This window comes from Caretta caretta, chromosome 2 (assembly GCF_965140235.1).
Source record: "Caretta caretta isolate rCarCar2 chromosome 2, rCarCar1.hap1, whole genome shotgun sequence".
Taxonomy (NCBI): domain Eukaryota; kingdom Metazoa; phylum Chordata; order Testudines; family Cheloniidae; genus Caretta; species Caretta caretta.
The window spans coordinates 223,588,608-223,607,877 of NC_134207.1; the positions used below are offsets into that span (position 1 = coordinate 223,588,608).

Sequence of the window (19,270 nt, forward strand, 5' to 3'; positions counted from 1 at the left end):
TAGCTATCTGTATGTAGGACTACATGTAAAGTCCACTGAAGTTAGTGGAAAGAGTCTAACTGACCTGAATGAACTTTGGGATCAGGCCCATAATGCTTTATATCTGCTTATGCTTTACCTTCCCCAGATGGTGCATTATTTCTGCTGTTAACAGGTTGTTATGAGTTTCAGTGTGGACATGGGCTTCTATGTTCCAGTAAAGACCAAACACATTTCTAAATTACCTCTCTCTCAGTTTCTGATGTTTAAGATGTTAGCTGCTTAACACACTGATAGCATGCCCTGCTCGCCCTCCTCCCCCGATTATTGGTTACGGTCATGATTAAGTAAAGAATGAAAGCCTGTGCCAGCAAGGACTTTGAAAACAATGACATCCCTGAAATGGTCTCCTATTTTTGGAAATTGTTCTCTCTGTTTCTTATAGGGTTTGGTTTTTTAGCCATGCATCTTTGTATCCTAGTGCTGAAGATAAGAGATACACACAACTCAAGGGACTAAGGGATTTGAGCAGTGTTAAAAGGGAATTATTTGGGGATAGATGAAAGATGCACATTGCTAGGGTTTGAGCCACGAACACAAATTGTATTTTAATGGCTTTGCATAATTGCAAAGCCAAACATTTTATCAGGATGAAATGCAAAGATGACTTTGCCAATAAAAAAGAATGCTCCCCAAACCATATGGGCAGCAGAACATCATGCTGTGTTCCTACATTTAAAACAACAACAACAAAAAAGATCTGTTTTTTTCCTGTCCCTCAGAAGAAAACCTGTATTGTGGGACCAAATGCATTGCTAACATCTGTCACAGCTTCAATTTGTGTAGCTAGAATTGGCAATGTAGCGATAAAGCAATGAAATATTTTTAAATCTTCAGTTTTGTGACAACTTTTAAAACTTTGCAGCTGTTATGCTGCAGCATAACCAGTTTTTTTCCACAGAAAAAATGATTTCATGCCAAGGAGAACAAACCTCTTACTGTTTTATTTTAATTCTCTCTCTCTTCTCATCTTCATTTGTTGTTGTTTACTGAAGTCTGATCACTGAGGAGATTTATTATTTTTGTATTAAATAAGGTATGCCTTGTATGCCATTCCTTTACAGATATTGCATCATCCACATAATAAAGTTTATCCTAGATCTTCATGTAACACCTTTGCGCTGAAAAATACATCTGATTGCTTAGCAAGATAACAGACTGCCATCTAGGAAGAGAGAAAGTCATTTCTAAAAATAAATGCCTGAAAAATCAGAGCTATGCAAAACTTGGTGGTTTTGCCTTTAAGGAGTTCATTTAAACATTTTATTTGCTTCCTCTTCAATTCCAGCAGGAAGAGTTTCACTTTGAAGTTGGGGTGCAAATCTTACAAACAAAACTTGCACAAAACTACTGAGTCTCACACATCATCATTGTTACCAATTTCTCATTCTTTATTTCACCAAATCAGAATTCATGGACAATCATTCTCTTCAGCTGACCTACAGGTAGTTGCTTGGAACTCCAGGATAGGTACTTGGGAGGTATTGCTAATAACTTGATTGAATGTAGTGTGAATGTGGAGGTGATCCAAGAGTATGCATGCCAAGTGTGGATGTGCTGAATTATGGTAATTACAATTTGAATAGTTAACTACAATCAATGCAATGCTCTAGTGTAGAGAAACCCCATTCATCTGGCAGAGTTAGTATCATCCACCTACTGCTACCAAATGCTGTTGAGTTTATTTACCTGAATAGATTTTCTTTGGTCTTTAGCCATGGGAAAAGGAAATGAAAAGGTTATGACTGCACAGGCAGCCATCTCAGGGTTGCTGTGCTAGGTTGGGAGCTGAGATATTGCTGTCACTGATGGAATATAAGCTGGTGATATGGTTACACTGTGATGCCCTATGCCCCTGGAGGTCAGAGACACAGCAGATCCAAATTTTCTTTAAGTACGCTACATAAAATACTTTATTCCTCTAGTTTTCTTTTTTACAGTGCATTCAGTAATATTCAAATACATTATTCTCTCTATTTTTCTTTACTTCAGTCACACATCTTCTCTATAGCTGAGTGAATATTGTGAATATTCATAAACTTTGGATTTTTTTGAATGCAGCTGTACTCTTCCCCCCCCCATTCTTTCATTTCAAATCAGCTTCCTGAATCTGTGTCCAAACTCTGTCAATCAAGAAGTCCATCTCTTTCTTTATTTATTGTATAATATGCAGGTGCTGATGTCCTCTTACTCTGCTCATTTATGGCACTTACAACATAATACTAAAACTTCTCACATTTTTCAAATTTAAAAACCATCATTTTAAACTAAATTAATGTAAAAAATTAAATGAAAACAGAAGTTAATATAAAATTGTCATTCTATCAAACCATGTACAGATATCTTTGGGCAAAAAAATATGATTGTCAATTATAATGTTGGTTTCAGAGTAGCAGCCATGTTAGTCTGTATTCGCAAAAAGAAAAGGAGTACTTGTGGCACCTTAGAGACTAACAAATTTATTTGAGCATAGGCTTTTGTGAGCTACAGCTCACTTCATCAGATGCATGATCAAATGGCTTATTATTCTAAGCCCCCGCTCATGGCAGTGATAGTCTTAAAATGTACTGCATGAAGTGTTGTTTTGAACTTGAATGCATGCATAAATAAATAAATGCAACAGATCAGGAAACTGACATAGATGTAGTATTATACTTGTGTATTAGTTCTTAATTAGGCTGCAGAAATGTATCATATTTTGAAAAAAACCCCAAAAACATAAAAGATGAAAACAAGAAGAAAAGGCCGGGGGAGGAGGGAAGGACAGTAACCAAGAGAGGATTATGATATATCTCTAGTCCTCTAGTTTCATAGAGGAAAGAGAAAATACAAAACAGAAATAACATGCAAATTCAAAGCAGCAGCTGCTGCAACATTATTTCCTTTTGTATTGAGTTTCTATGACACTTCTGTCCACTATAAATAGCCCTCTCCTCAAAATACATATTGAAATCTCTCTCATTTCTTCTGGCTCAAGCCAAACTATAGTTGATTTGGACAAACCAAAACAGCTTCCTGACACTGTACTTCACTACTGTAAATCAGTTCAATCCAATGTAACATGGCATTTCAAAGCTTCCATGTCACTTTAAAATACAATTAGCTGTTGGCAATATTAATAAATCACAATGAAAACAGAAGTGTCCCAGGGAAATACATTTTCTCATTCTCTCTCCCTGTAGTGGCTCCTCATCTCATTCTCTCTCTGTAGTTCTCGTTCCAAGAATCTCTTGGAACCATTGCAATAATAATGATGATTAAAAAAATTACTCCTCTTAATAAGAATCAGAGTTTGGACAGCTTTTCTGTGCCTCTATAGACCATTCCTGTTAAACATAATCTGCTCACTACTGTCCTGGGTGGTCCAGATATAATCAAAATACTGTGATCCACCATGCTAAATAACAATAGAGCTGCCTTTTCTTTCTTTCTATCTTTTTTTTTTTAAAGTCAGTTTCTCTCTCTCTCTCTCTCTCTTTAGGAGACCATCATAGTTTTGTGTCTTTCTTTAAGTGTTGGGAAATCAGAGTAAGATATTTAATAAAATGGTATTTTCAGTACACCTGCTTCACCTTCACCAAGAGGTCAGACTTTATATCCAATAAAGATTTTACTAAAACTTTTATAACTATAGGTTACTCTAATTCATCCATTCTGGGTTTAATTCTCAGTAAACTCAGATTCTTGCTATTTTGCATAGCTTCGATTTTGTTGTGGAGCAGAGTACTTTTCTTTCTTAGGCCCCCTATTTTTCAGTTCTAGTCTTCAGTTTACAAGTACAACTGGTTTAAAAAAAAATCCATAAAATGTTTATCATCAAAAAAGCCCCTTTTTTTTAAAATGTCATTTAAAAACCATTGGCTTTGAAAAACTGAAACATTTTTTAAAATGTTTAAAAATTTAACAATTTTCATCACATTTAATGATATTGTTACCAAAATTATTATTGCAATTTTTCATTTACCATTTTTTTTTTGTTATTTAACAAATTTCACTATGGGTTCAATAATGTATTTCTGTTTCTAACTTTCTACTGGTTTCCCAGAAAAGCATGAAAAATTGAAGAAAATGAAAATTGGTTCATTTTGAACCCTGCCATTTGACACTTTCAGAATTTTTCATGAGCTGCTATTATTATTATTTATTCAGTCATCTCTATTTACAAACACTCTGTTTTCATCCACAATTTGGACAGATTTGAACATATGCCTGATAGCCTATTTAATTTTTTGTGTTACAGATGCATGTATTTTGGCTGACAGTCACCTTCAGTGATTTTATTGCACTTAAAATTGCAGGGCTATCTCAAAACATTAGGTGAAGATTGCTGTAGGGCAGCAAAAAGAGAATACAAGAGACCATAGACTTACCCATTAGCCCCGCTCTCTTATCCTGTGCTGCTTAACCACTAGAAGTATGGACATTTTCAGAGAGATATTTTTTTTTCCTATTGGGAAATGATGATTCACCAAAACCTAAATGTTCCACAAGAATGTGGTAATTTTGATGTGATTTCATTTTAAAAAAATGAAATGCTTCATTTTAATAAAGGTTGAAAAGTTTCATTATTACCTTATCAGAATGGAACGGTTTAATTTTTTTTGTTTTGACATTTTATGTTTATATTCTATTAATTATAACAAAATTATAATGAAGTTGAATTCAGAAAAAACATTTTTTTAAAAAGTCATTGAATGAGACACTTCAAAATTTTCACTTTTCATTCCAATCCCAAATGAAATGTTATCTAGAAATGTCAGTATTTCCCTTGGAATGGAAATTCTGGTTCAATAACTCTAGCTGTTGGCTGGAGACTCTCACCACCATTTTTCTTTTCTAGTAAAAATGTATTGTTGATACAAGCTTTTAGGGCTAGATTCCAATTGGATTTTTTTGTCTGGCTGCTGCTCATGACCAGAATGATTGAACATCTGTTAGATTCTCCTTTTTCGTTTGTTGTGGCTCTGTGTGTCTGGATGAGAATTTCCACAGATGACCAATGCTTGAATCATTCCTATACCCCATATGTCATTTGGGTAACTGCTAATTCTAGCTGACTAATCAAAAACAGGTTCCTACTCATTCTTTGCTCGATATAATGCTAGTCATAATTATGTTATAGGCGGAATAACCCATGTTCAACTGAAATTGCTCTCAGCTTCACATGCTTCACTTATCACACTTTTTAGAGATCTACATTTCAAAGTTAAAATGCAAAATCTGTCCAAAAGATTTTATCTGAAAAATATCTTTTGTTTTTGTGAGATTAAAATTTTGAAACTACTACTCAGAGAACAGTTACAAAAACCAGTACAGAACTGCTATCTTTGTTACAAAGTGAAAATGACACTACAAAAAGGAGGATTCTGCATGGACTCCTCCTGAAGGTCGAAACAAAAGACTGGTCTTCTACATAGAGTGCTTCCGCTGACGTGCACAGGCTGAAATTGTGGAAAAGCAGCATCACTTGCCCCATAACCTCAGCCGTGCAGAACACAATGCCTCAGGAACAACTCTGACATCATAATCAAAAAGGCTGACAAAGGAGATGCTGTCATCATCATGAATAGCTCGGAATATGAACGAGGGGCTGCTAGGCAGCTCTCTAACGCCACATTCTACAGTCCATTACTCTGATCCCACTGAGAGTTACCAAAAGAAACTACACCATCTGCTCAAGAAACTCCCTGAAAAAGCACAAGAACCAATCTGCACAGGCACGCCCCTAGAGCCCCGACCAGGGGTATTCTGTCTGCTACCCAAGATCCATAAACCTGAAAATCCTGGACACCCCATCATCTCAGGCATTGGCACCCTGACAGCAGGATTGTCTGGCTGTGTAGACTCTCTCCTCAGGCTGTATGCTACCAGCGCTCCTAGCTATCTTTGAGACACCACTGACTTCCTGAGGAAACTACAATCCACTTGGTGATCTTCCAGAAAACACCATCCTGGCCACTATGGATATAGAAACCCTCAACACCAACATTCCACACAAAGATGGACTACAAGCTGTGAGGAACAGTATCACCGATAATGTCACGGCAAACCTGGTGCCTGAACTTTGTGACTTTGTCCTCACCCACAACTATTTCACATTTGGGGACAATGTATACCTTCAAGTCAGCGGCACTGCTATGGGTACCCGCATGACCCCAGAGTATGCCAACATTTTTATGGCTGACTTAGAACAACACTTTCTCAGCTCTTGTCCCCCAATGCCCCTATTCTACTTGTGCTACATTGATGACATCTTCATCATCTGGACCCATGGAAAAGAAGCCCTTGAGGAATTCCACCATGGTTTCAACAATTTCCATCCCACCATCAATCTTAGGCTGGACCAGTCCACACAAGAGATCCACTTCCTGGACACTACAGTGCTAATAAGCGATGGTCACATAAACACCACCCTATACCGGAAACCTACTGACTGGTAGAGGGTGGTGTTTATACTTACCTACATGGCTCCAGCTTTCATCCAGACCACACCACATGATCCATTGTCTACAGCCAAGCTCTACGATGCAACCACATTTGCTCCAACCCCTCAGACAGAGACAAACACCTGCAAGATCTCTATCAAGCGTTCTTACAACTACAGTACCCACTTGCTGAAGTGAAGAAACAGATTGGCAGAGCCAGAAGAGTACCCAGAAGTCACCTACTACAGGACAGGCCCCCAACAAAGAAAATAACAGATCGCCATTAGCCATCACCTTCAGCCCCCAACTAAAACCTCTCCAGCGCATCATCAAGGATCTACAACCTATCCTGAAGGACGATCCCTCACTCTCACAGATCTTGGGAAACTGGCCAGTCCTTGCTTACAGACAGCCCCCCAACCTGAAGCAAATGCTCACCAGCAACCATACACTACACCACAAAAACACTAACCCAGGAACCTATCCTCGCAATAAAGCCCACTGTCCACATATCTATTCAAGGGACACCATCATAGGACCTAATCACATCAGCCACACTATCAGAGGCTCGTTCACCTGCGCATCTACCAATGTGATATATGCCATCATGTGCCAGCAGTGCCCCTCTGCCATGTACATTGGCTAAACCAGACATTCTCTACATAAAAGAATAAATGGACACAAATCAGACATCCAAGAATTATAACATTCAAAAACCAGTCGGAGAACACTTCAACCTCCCTGGACACACAATTACACTAAAAGTCACAATTATTGAACAAAAAAAACTTCAAAAACAGACTCCAGCAAGAAACAGCAGAACTGGAATTAATCTGCTAACTGGACACCATTAAATTAGGCTTGAATGAAGACTGGGAGTGGATGAGTCATTACACTAACTAAAATCTATTTTTCCCCATGCTAATTTTCCCCATACTGTTACTCACACCTTCTTGTCAACTGTTTGAAATGGGCCATCCTGATTATCACTACAAAAGTTTTTTTTTTCCCCTGCTGATAATAGCCCACCTTAATCGATTGGTCTCGTTAGAGTAGGTATGGCATTTTTTCATGTTCATGTTTAAATAAATTTGTTAATCTCTAAGGTGCCACAAGTACTCGTCGTTCTTTATGCTGCTGGAGATTGCTATGGGAAGGGCTGAGTCAGTCACCAGTGTTGTTGCCATCGTCAGCTCTGGGAGTCAATTGCTCTTGTTGCATTTCACCCCTACTTGACCTCACCTTCTTTCTGGGCTCTGCTTGTGGCTCCTGGTTCCCTGGTGAAGTGGGTGGCTTGTTCTAATGTGACTCTGAGGATGGCATTTCCACAACAAGGGGGGGTGTTGGAATGTAGGGATTGCATAAAGCCCCATCTATAGCAAGTCAGCTCCAGAACTGCAAGCCTCCACATTTCCAAAAGATGTGGTTTCCTGATGAAAGTAAACATGTTTCTGAGTGAAATGACCTTTCATCCTTTGTCAACATTTTCTTCTTTGGTTGATAAATCCTGGTAGCCATACCAACAGAAGTCAATCTCTGAGTTTTCTTCTTGGTATTAAAGAAAAAAGAGCAAATCAATTTTAACTTTGAGACTTCAAAAGTGTCAAATGTGTCATTTTGCTTACACCACTTCAGGCAGTCAGGAATTCCTTTTGATTCACAAACTCCACATAGCACTTAGGGCTGATGGCCATAATCTACCAGTCTAAAACAAGTTTTAAAAGACTTTGATTCTCAGGTTACCTTGAAAGGCATTAACCTTTTTGGGGTGCTAAAGAACAGGACTTTTATTTTTCCTTATATAATATACTTGGAAACACTGAAACTGCAGTTTCAAAATGTTGGCCTTCCTTCTAGGGCAGCACACTTTACAAAAAGCATGTAACAAGTCTTCTGTCTGCTCTCTCCACAGAGGGTGGCCATTGGTCTATGTCTCGGATGGGGAAAAAAGGAATATTTTGGGACCTGTCCCGTTCCTGGGTGTAGTCCGGGTTTTGCAAACCTCTGAAGACTGATGACAGGCTGCATATGTGTGTTTCAGCAAAGTCTGTCCCATGTTGATGCTCTGTCCTCTCCATCCCAGAACTTCCTCCTGCCCCCAAGACAAGTATGAGTCCTCGAAACAGCGCTCCCCTGAATGCTGAGTGAAATCAACAACATGGTAGACTGAGGGGACTTGTTTGGCACCCAGTTTTCTCAGTGTCCCCACTCTATGCTCACATAGATTATTCCCTGTGGTCTTCCCTGTCCTCCACTTGTGACATGGTGTCATGTGTGTCTTTCACTTTCCGAATCGGATTACTCCATTTCCAGTGTTACAGTATTTCGCAACTCATATGAAAGGAATTCCACATTAGTCAGACCTGTTTCACTTACTTCTGTCTCCCCTCTGCCTTGGATTCCCATCAACTTCATATTGGACAAACCCTGCTCCAGCTGAAGTAAATCAGAATTTTTTCATTGACATCAGTGGGAGTCAATTAATGTCATTTTTCTCCCAAAGTCATCAGATTAGAATTTGTCCATTCTTTTTCCAGTTCCTAATGCTCTGTTATGGTAGAATAGTGTAGCGTGCATGACTACTGTGTCAATATCCAGTTTTTCTTTCAGCCCCCTGCAGTTTTAAGCACGTTTGTAAACTTCTTATCCATTACAACAATTGGACCTTGAATCAAATCAGACTTTTAAGAGGATCAACATTAGAAGTCTAGTTAGAAAAAAGAGCTTCCTTCCCCATTTGAGCTTTTCCAAAATCCTCTAGTAACAGAGACCTTTCATTTTCAGTTTACATTCCTTTGTATAAATATTTGCAAATATCAGTCCATCATACAGGCCTCTGTGCACAATAGTATAAATATCCTGCCAACACAAGGCAGTGTCAGTAGGCAATCTCCCTGTGACGGTGCCCCCCCATAAGGCTTTATGGAAATATGCTTATAAATATATATGACATAACTGGAATATGTTCTATGTTACATATGCCATGTAACATCTCTATGTAAAGGTTATGATCTACTGAACAGAAACCGCCACCTGATGTGCCAAGACTACTTCTGCCCCTGCTTTCCTGCCCAGTCAGCTTAAGACTTCAGTGCCTTGCCTGGTTTGAGCCAGACCCAGGTCTGAACTACGTCCCCTAACAGCTGTAGGCACAATTGAAAGCATCTTACAGAAGTGTTCCTGTCTTTAACACTCAGATGCCCAACTCCCAATGCGGTCCAAACCCTAAATAAATCTGTTTTACCCTGTATAAAGCTTATACAGAGTAAACTCATAAATTGTTTGCCCTCTATAACACTGATAGAGAGATATGCACAGCTGTTTGCCCCACCCCCCCAAATATTAATACATACACTGAGTTAAGTAAAAAGTGATTTTATTAAATACAGAAAGTAGGACTTAAGTGGTTCTAAGTAGTAACAGATAGAACAAAGTGAATTACCAAGCAAAATAAAATAAAACCCGCAAGTCTATGTCTAATAAAACTGAATACAGACAAAACCTTACCAGTTCCAGTAAGCTTCCTTTTACAGACTAATCTCCTTTCAGTCCATGTCCAGCAATCAATCACACCTCCTGTAGTTACTGTCTCTTGTTCCAGTTTCTTTCAGGTATCCTTGGGGGTGGAGAGGCTATCTCCTTAGCCAGCTGAAGACAAAATGGAGGGGTCTCCCACTGGCTTAAATAGACTTTCTCTTGTGGGTGGAGACCCGCTCCTATGCAAAGTCCAGCTCCAAGATGGAGTTCTGGAGTCACCTGGGCAAGTCACATGTCTATACATGACTCACAGTTTTACATGCAGAAACCATTGCCCAGCTGCTATCTTGAATGTCTCCAGGAAGACTTCTTATGTGGATTGGAGCATTCCAAGATGCATTGTTCCTTAAGTACTTCTTGATTGGGCACTTAACTTTGCGAATTCCTTTCCGGGAACTGACCAAATGCTCTACTAGGTGATTTAGAAATCAAGCCAGTACAAGGCCAATATTCATAACTTCAAATACAAAAATGATACATGCATATGAATAGGATTAATGAATAGGATTCAGAAGATCATAACCTTTACATAGATATGTTACATGGCATATGTAACCTAGAACATATTCCAGTTATGTCATATATATATATTCATAAGAATATTTCCATAAAGCCTTATGGGGGGCACCGTCAGACTCCCACTCTTGGAGCTATCCTGGCAACAGGTAGCATTTGACAAATACCATCTCTAATCTCAGCATTAGAGAAAACTCCTCTTATACCTCACTAACCCTCAAGCAGACATTTGGCTAAGATAGTACACTTCATAATGTATGGAAGGTCGCTATATTCTGGCTATGGTAGACTGACAGTGAATTGGAAAATGATTGGCCTTTTCTTTAGGGGCTAATTAGCTCGTTTGAACCAAACCTCACATCTTAATACAACAAAACTTTGGGAGTTTCAAAATCTGGATTAAGATGCAGATGTGAATTTTGTGTCTTGAGCCCATTTCTATTTTAGCACAATTACAGGTGTAACTATATCTCTGAAAAGAAAAGCACAATGTCTATCAAATATCATGGTGCATTCTTAGATATAAACTAAATAAAGGGCTTACGTGTGGTATGACTAATGTTTATTTCATAAGAGAGGGAAGATAACCTGTCACAATTTGGGCATCAAGTTGTGACCTTTTATTAAGGTCCCTGGTTCTAGGTTTATGTAATTTTCTTTGTGCTCATTCAGTTAACTTCCACAAATGCTTTCAATCAAGCAGAAAACACTTGGCAGCGGGAATGTCAAAAAGTGCTATGTTCTGTTCATGTTACCTACATGCACAAAGCACTAGTTTATTACTTCAGTAGGAATCCACAAAGGGTTAGATTAAAGCAGGAGTGTAAAGTACTTCTGTCCAGCAACTGAGAACTCCTACTGACATTAAATTGCGGAAAATAAAAACAATGTCGCCAGTGTACTTTTAAGGAAGTCTTTAAGGATCAATAAAAGGGTTATTCTGAAGATGTTATTGCTGCCAGATCTAAATAACAGTTCAGCTTGATCTACTGTGCAATAGAAAGAAATATCTCACAGGGATTCAAGGCTTCTGACAGAGATGTGGGGCTTTCACAAAGATCCATATGGAAATCTTATTGTTCACCACTCTGTTCATGCAGGTTAAGTATCAACAGACATAACCAATGTAAAAGTTAGTTGACAAAAATTAGAATAACGTAGCTGAGTTAAGAATAAACATGTTAAATATTGATTAAATGTATGTGAGTTCCATTACAGTAGTAGGAAAACTGAAAAGAAATATCAGTTGAACAGAACCTGAGAATTGATAAATATGTATTCTGAATATTTCTGTTTCTAAATAAAGTCATCTGTAATTTCCTCTTGGTTTCCAGTAATAGCTGCTTACACCTCTTATGTTTCATACGTTGAGAATGGTCCCAGGAAAAACATGATGGGAACATAAAGTTAGCCCAACATAATGTTGAGCTTAAGAATATACAGTAATGGCCTGATTCTGCACACCTTTATTTCTGTCAATAGTCCCATTAAATTTGGCTTGCATTGGCCCTAATTCAGGAAAAATTAAACGTCATGCCTAAGTCTGTCTCTATTGATTTCAGTGAGGCTTAAGTGCATGCTTAAATTTAAATGCATATTTAAGTGCTTTGCTGAACAGGGACCATTAATAAGGATTTACAGGATCAGGCTCTATATCAAATCCCATAATGTCCCATCGAGTCACAAAATCATACTCATTCTTAGGGTTGTGTCAGAGGTCTCAATATGTCCCCCCCCCCCCCCCTTAGTCAGTGAATTACTGTGCATCAGCAGACAATGGAAGAGTTTCAAACTCCTCTTTTGTATGTCAGGTTGGTTTGGCTAGTGGAGGTATGTGGAGTAGCTTTCAAAATCTGCTCTCACTCTGCCCAGTGGTCAAAGGTTAATCAATATGGGGCTAGATTTACACATGTTACTGATGCACAGTGCCACACTTTGGATGACACTTTCCTCTCCTGAGGATAAATGAATTAGCATCCTGCCTGATTCAAACAGATTGTGGTACAGTTTTATGTGAATAAATACCATTCTCAAAAGGGATACTCTTACAGGGCCTGAACCAAAACCACTGAAGCCAATTGCTGGCTCTCAACTGCCTTAATTGGATGAGGACCATACACATTGCTATGATGAATCATTAAACAGAGAATATAGCCTAATCGTGTCCCTAAAAAAGCATATATGTAGGGACAGATCTAAGATTTTTTTGGAAGTGCATCTCATTACCAATCTACCTTGCCCCAGCATCTTAAACTGACTCCTTTTAAATAAAAGGGAGCTCTGAGAGATCATCTTTAATTCCATCTTCTGTAGCAGAAGGGAAGCCCTTCCACTTTTGCTGGGGTAGGGCATAGCTGTCAATATTTGAAACATGTTTTCAGTGGACAATTATCTAGATGAGAATGGGGCCTGAGGACCTACTGGGTCTGATCTGCTGAAGGTTTATTCCCTCCTAGTTATTTAATAATTTAATCCATCATTCCCCACAATGAAAGCTTCCTCACTTTTTCCACATGTCCTTTCAAGGCAGTGTGATGGGACTACTATAAAATAAAGGTACCTACATTAAATAAAACTCACTACCCTAAAAGTTGTTGGTGTCTTTCCTTGCCTTTTCCCAAATATGGCAGAAAACCCATAGTGTATGTCTGTGAAACTTCAGTGTTATAGAGGTCTGCAGGCCAGTTTCCCTGTTTGGCTCCTCACAAAGGAGTGGTTACTTTAGTAATGAAGAGCATTAATTTTTGTCTATATTTTTGGCTGTCTTCGTGCTAAGAGGTAAATCTCTGGCTATGTGAGCTATGGTATTAGGAACTATATTAGATTTTCTTGTGGTTTAGAATGAGATATATGGGAGCAAAATCATTACTTTTACAAGATGCCAAGCCAATGTTTCTGGTGTGCTGGACAATTTCCTGCAGAAAATGTCCACAATCAACTTGATGTCTTAAGTGTCAAACCTACTAACATCTATTCAAAGTGGCAAGCCTCTATCCATGCAGCGCTTGATCAACCAAGTGCATGGTGTGTCCATTTCTGTGGAGGTTCCATAACAGCAAATTAAGTAACCAAGAGGCAGAGGATGATCTTTGTGAGAGAGGGTCAGACCTGGTCTGGCCAAGCTCTGCACAGCATATGCCACAAGAAGAGAAGGAAAAAGTGGCTTCAACATTTGTCTACTCCCCAAATCATGGGATCAGCTAGTGGCCATTTTTCCTAAGAACTACTCTAAGTTGTACCAACCTCAACAGTCACCCAGTGACTGTTCCACCAGTCTTGAGATCACCAGAGTTCAATGTGTCTGGGGAGAGAATGGAGGCAAAGCCAATGCACCTTTGACACCAGAGGGCCCATGAAAAGGTGGTGCAGAGCCAACTACAGTGTTCTTCTGCCAGCCAGTGATTCCACTTGGACACAGAATGGTAGACTTCCAGATATTTTGCACTGCTTGAGCAGCATGAAGGAGAAAGTTTGGGAAAGTGGGGAGTAGTGGGAGGGGAAGAGCTGGCCCCTAGTGTCCTTAAATTTCAACGGAAACTGTAAAACCTGTACTAATGGGTGATTGGGTAATGGACTAAAATGCCCATTTTAACAGACTATCCTCCCTACTGGAGATCTATTGGGGCCAATAAGGATGAGTCATGGAAGCTGTACACATCCCTACTTGAAGCATCTATAGAAATCCCAATTCTGATTCTGACACAGATAAGCCAAAATTATCTGTTGTTTATCGGTCATCCACCCCAGAGATATAATGGAAGTAATATCCCTTGTAAAAGTGTTACATGGTTCAAATCTCAGATAAAATCATCTAAACAAGAACACAAAGCACTTGGTATTTTATCAATACAGGGGTAACTGGAAACATAGTTTATACCCCTGGTGGGACACAAAACTTCTCCCAGCTGGTGGGAAATGAAAGTTGCACAGATGAAAAGTGCACACATGAAACTTACCAGCTACAAGCTTTAAAACTCAGTGAAGAAGTAAAATAATTCAGAGTATCTGAGTATTTGTACTGCTGGTGAATTAAAGTTAAAAGGTAATAGACTGATGTATAAAAGGATTCATATATTCTATTCTGGCCTAATATGTTGTAAACCCCTCCACAGCTCCCAATGAAGTTATGGGAATTATGTGTGCATATGGTAGCTGAGGGGGGCAAATGGCTCTATGCAATGCTGTATATATTTTTTCTTTGCAATTGCTTGCAGTAAATAACATCACTCTTAAGTCTGAAGAATTAAGAATTATTGCTAACATTTTTGGTGTTAAAATTATTCTTTAAATAATGGTGTATTTTTCAGCATTCAAAAATAAACAGATGCCAGACTTGTAAGAGATCTCAATCTAAAAATGCCATTGTACAGTATACTCCAGTAATTCAGAACCTAAAGTCAATCTATGGTGTTGGGACTAAATTCTGGATTAAGTTACCTGTAACATGGAGCAGGGGAGGCGTGTGTAGCTGAGTAAGGGACAGGAGAGATGATTTTGTGGTTAAGGTGCTAGCTAGAGTCTCAGGAGATCAGGTTCAATTCCCTGTTCTGCTGCAGGTTTCCTAAGTGATCTGTGAAAAGTCACTTAAGGCCTGAGACAAAGCCCCTGGAACTCAATGGAAAGACTCCTGTTGATTTCAGTGGGTTTTGGAGTAGGGCCTTAATTTCTCTGTGCTTTAGTTTGTCACCTGTACAATGTGGATAATAATACTTACTTTGTTTATTTAGATTATAAACTCTTCTCACCAGGGTCTGCCTTTCACTATGTGTAAGAACTGCACCTAGTACAGTACTGTGTAATACAAATCACAATAGTGGTAAATCTGGACATTCAGTTGTACAGGGCAGGTACAGGCAGAAAGCCTCAGGAATATGGAATAAGCAAAATAAGCATCCCTCCTTCCATCTGTTGCAGAAAGGTAAATCTCCCTCTTTGAACTAGCAGGTATACAGGGTTGATCAGACCCACATCTAACAGATCACACCTTCTTGGTGTCCTTGAGTAGTGGTAAGTGTACCAGCAGCAGCCCAACTGGATAGTATTTCACCTGATGCCTCTACAGATGCATTGATGGGTGAAGAGGTTCCTTGTCCTCTTCTCTCCTCCCTCCTCCCCCACCAATGGGCACACTTCTGTATGTAAAGTAAATATAACCTTTACCGTATGAATTGAAATAATATATGCTTAACGTTGTCTTTGCAAGTTATTTAGTTAAAATTCTACAATGGAGAAATATCTTCACAAGACAAATTATTTAGGATTGACATTATAACTCCATTTAGAATGTGTTGGGCTAGCCATCCTTCATGCCCACTGAAGTCAACAGAATAATATCAATTATTATCTTTTGCTGCTAATAGGAGAGTGGTGACTGGTCTCATTATGGCAATTATGACAAAAGCTATTCATTAAATTCTGTTCAGACATATTTGAGTTTCACTTTGAATTTTGATCTTCATTCAAATCTGAAAGTGAAATTCAGCCAAACCATCAAATTTTGCAAAACCACATATTTTCATGACCCTGATTTTGTCACACCTCAGGCCCACATTGCTCAGAATGAAGCCATAGTTGGAAGTCAAAGCAGGTTCACTGAAATGTTCTTTTACCTGTTGACAAACTTGGTCCTAACTTTTTTTCATTATGTATCTTTTGTACAACGCTGTTTTTAGCTGTTAGAAAAACACCAAAGCACCAAAACATGTGTCACTATTCTTTCAGATGACATTAGAACTATGAATTGCTTCTAAAAGGCAATGGTGAAGTAACAGAAATATAGATTTAAAAAGTAAAAAATGGGGCTCATTGTTTTGTACTTCAGTTGAATACTACATTTCCAGGTAGCGCAACTAACAGGAATTGTGCATGTGTGATGATAACCAAGAACAGTTCTGAACCTACGGAATAGTTCACTATGATAGACAACAAATTCATACAAACCATTTCAAAGAGAGGACATGTGCATGGACAGTCACTGATGAGCACAAATAATAATATCTGGACATCTTTGTGTGTTTGTAGAGTAAGTAATACCCGTGCTCATGAATTGGGTAGCTAGATGTAAAAATTCTCTCACTTTGAAACAATTGGATTCAAAAGAAGATTTCAAATTTTCTGGAATTATTTTTAAACATCAGCTGTACTTACTGGTAAACTGGCAGTGGCATTCAGACTTGTAGTCTGTGCAACTGTTTGCAGAGAGTGGAATCTTTCTTGTCATATATCTGTTTCATGTCCTGATATGATGCTTGGAAGCATATTATAAACCAATTTTAACTAATTTTTGCTGTATTCTGTTATCACTTGCCACAGGCCACCCAGCAATAAATGCCACAATTAATGTGCTTCAGAAATCATTGTTAAACGAAGCATCATCTTTGATCGACCTTCCAAAATCAAAATATGCCCAAAAGGATTGTTTTCTTTAAATTCCCATTTCTTTCTCGTTTGGGAATGGAAGACAACACTATAAACATTTCTGTTTTCCTCAGGCTTGTAGCAACAAAGCAGAGATCCCCTCTTTGTGCTTTCTTAGCTTCAATGTCTTCCACCAGTCCAGCTCTGTGTTTTAGGTAGTGTTATAGATATACTTTGCAAAGCTACTGAGAGCTCAATCAACTGATCCTCTTTTGAAATTTTGCCTAACTGTGAAATTCTTCATGAAGACTATGCTTTCTTTTTCAGAGCTGGGATATAAAATTTTACCCTTTTATTTGTTTGTCTACATTTTGATCATTGCTTTGCTTCCCTATAGTAAGCGGAGGGCAGCATAACTACTCCAGACAGCCCAGAAGCTTGACACAATTCAATACCCATCAAAGCAGTGATCTATTTTTTTCAACAGAACATTTAATTTAACATACTGCAGCCTCTAGCTTTTGCAAGCCTTCACAGGCAGAACTATAGATGCAGAGATAATGTAAATACTACAGTTTGTTCAGAGGGGCTGTGAAATGGTTCATCTCCATACCATATTACCAACATGGACAACGAAAAACTAAAGAGATGTTAAAGGTGATTCATACTTACAATGGCTAGGCAGGTTCTCAGCTGAGATGGCTAGGCTTGTCTCCCTGTTCATTCATTTACCTGTTCTACTCTATTTGGCAGTTTCATCCACTTTTGTCTTGTTATAATTCTAGATTGTGAGCGCATGGTGACAGGGAAGTACCTAGCAAAATGGGTCCTTGATCCTAGACTGGGACTCCCAGGGCACAACAGGTAATAAACAATACTAACAGGCCTGATCCTTTCTGTGTTGAAGCCACTCGTTGCGGTGGGAGTAGAAAGGAGCCAGATGTCTTTATAATTTTTATCAGTAGTAGCCCTGGTAAATTAATGTAATTAGTAGTTGTTCCAAGAAATATACCATATTGTTTCACCTAATCTTTTTGATTGTTTTTCAGGTCCGTGAAGTGCAACCCTGCTATCTCTGACTTCCTGCTCCATTGAGATGTCCCAGCATGCACAGGGCTGGTGACTTCAGTCCCATCAATGAACAACATTGGAGCATGGAGTCTACCTTTGGGGATAAGGTAGATACTTCTGTTTTTGTTTTGCTTTGTTTTCAAATATTCAGAGGTTCTCTACGGTTTACTATTTCATATTCTCATTTTACATCCCTTAGGGTATAAAATAAAAATATTGAAAAACCTTAGAGACAGCTGACTATTTGGACTTCTCCTTCCTCTGCAATTATCTACCTTATCCCAATAGATCGATTCCATTAACCAGCACTTTCCCGGTTGGAACTCCAGTCACAGCCCAGTGCACTTTGGAACATATCAGCGGAGCAGGAAGTCCACAATTGCAGAGTAGCTTTTCATGGATTTGGAGAAAAGGAATGAGATGAAGAGCTGCCCAATTTGAGGAAAGTTCATCCAAACTGACCTTCTCAGCTCCTGAGATCCACTAATCCAATATTGAAACAGTCAGTTTAAAACACAGGACTGCACAACCATGGCTTTAGTAACTCTCCTAGTTTTCAGAGGTGGATGCATGTATGTAAAGTATCTTGATGGTGTGCACAAATCAGGTAAATAACCAGTTAGATGCATCACCAGCCATTTGTGCAAACAGTACTCAATTTACATATGCAATCATGATGTGTGTACAAAAAATTGGCTGGTGCCTGTCTTTGAATATTAAAAGCCATAGACCTCCTGCCTCAGTTTCTCCATTTTAAAATGGGGATGATAACACTCATTTGCTTCACAAGGTTGTTATAACAGTTAATGAATAGATATTCATAAAGTGTTTGGAAGATAAAAAGCACTATGTAATGTTCTTATGTATGTCCCAGATATGGGTTTGCAGAATACTGCACCCCTTTGAATTCTCTTAATCCTATCACTTTTATCTTTAAGATTTATTCATAAATTTTTCTAGATGAGTTCCACTGAAGTACAAGAATAGTACAGGACAGCACAGTACACTCAGATTCTCTACATAGAGACAGAAGCAACCATAGATTACCAAAAAATTCAGGTTATTGTATACAGTCACACTCCACTTTCTAGTGTCTGAATGAACTTCCTTTAGTTCATCAAGTGTGCTGGGCCAGTCATCTGACTATTTATGTTCTACCCATCAGAATTTAATCAGTGTAGTATATTTGATTATTACATTTGATCACGTTAAAATAACATTAGTGTGATAATAGGTGGCATATTAGTGTTGCCTTATAGAGTCCAAGAAATGGATAACCCATACCATGCTTGCAGCAATTAGTGTAGTGTTGTTATAAAATTGGT

At 38.6% G+C, this 19,270-nt stretch overlaps 1 protein-coding gene across 3 annotated transcripts in view; it reads left to right on the forward strand.

Annotated features, from left to right (window-relative positions):
• CALCR (calcitonin receptor) overlaps nt 1-19,270 on the forward strand; it is a 270,509-nt gene that overhangs the window by 77,356 nt on the left and 173,883 nt on the right. For 2 of the 3 annotated variants that reach the window (XM_075125860.1, XM_075125859.1), the window contains exon 2: nt 17,924-18,052. The exons of the other annotated variant lie outside the window; for it this stretch is intronic. In XM_075125860.1, coding sequence (XP_074981961.1) covers nt 18,012-18,052 — 41 coding nt within the window. In that variant the 5' untranslated portion in view covers nt 17,924-18,011. The remainder of the gene's footprint in view (nt 1-17,923; nt 18,053-19,270) is intronic. 3 annotated transcript variants of the gene reach the window in all.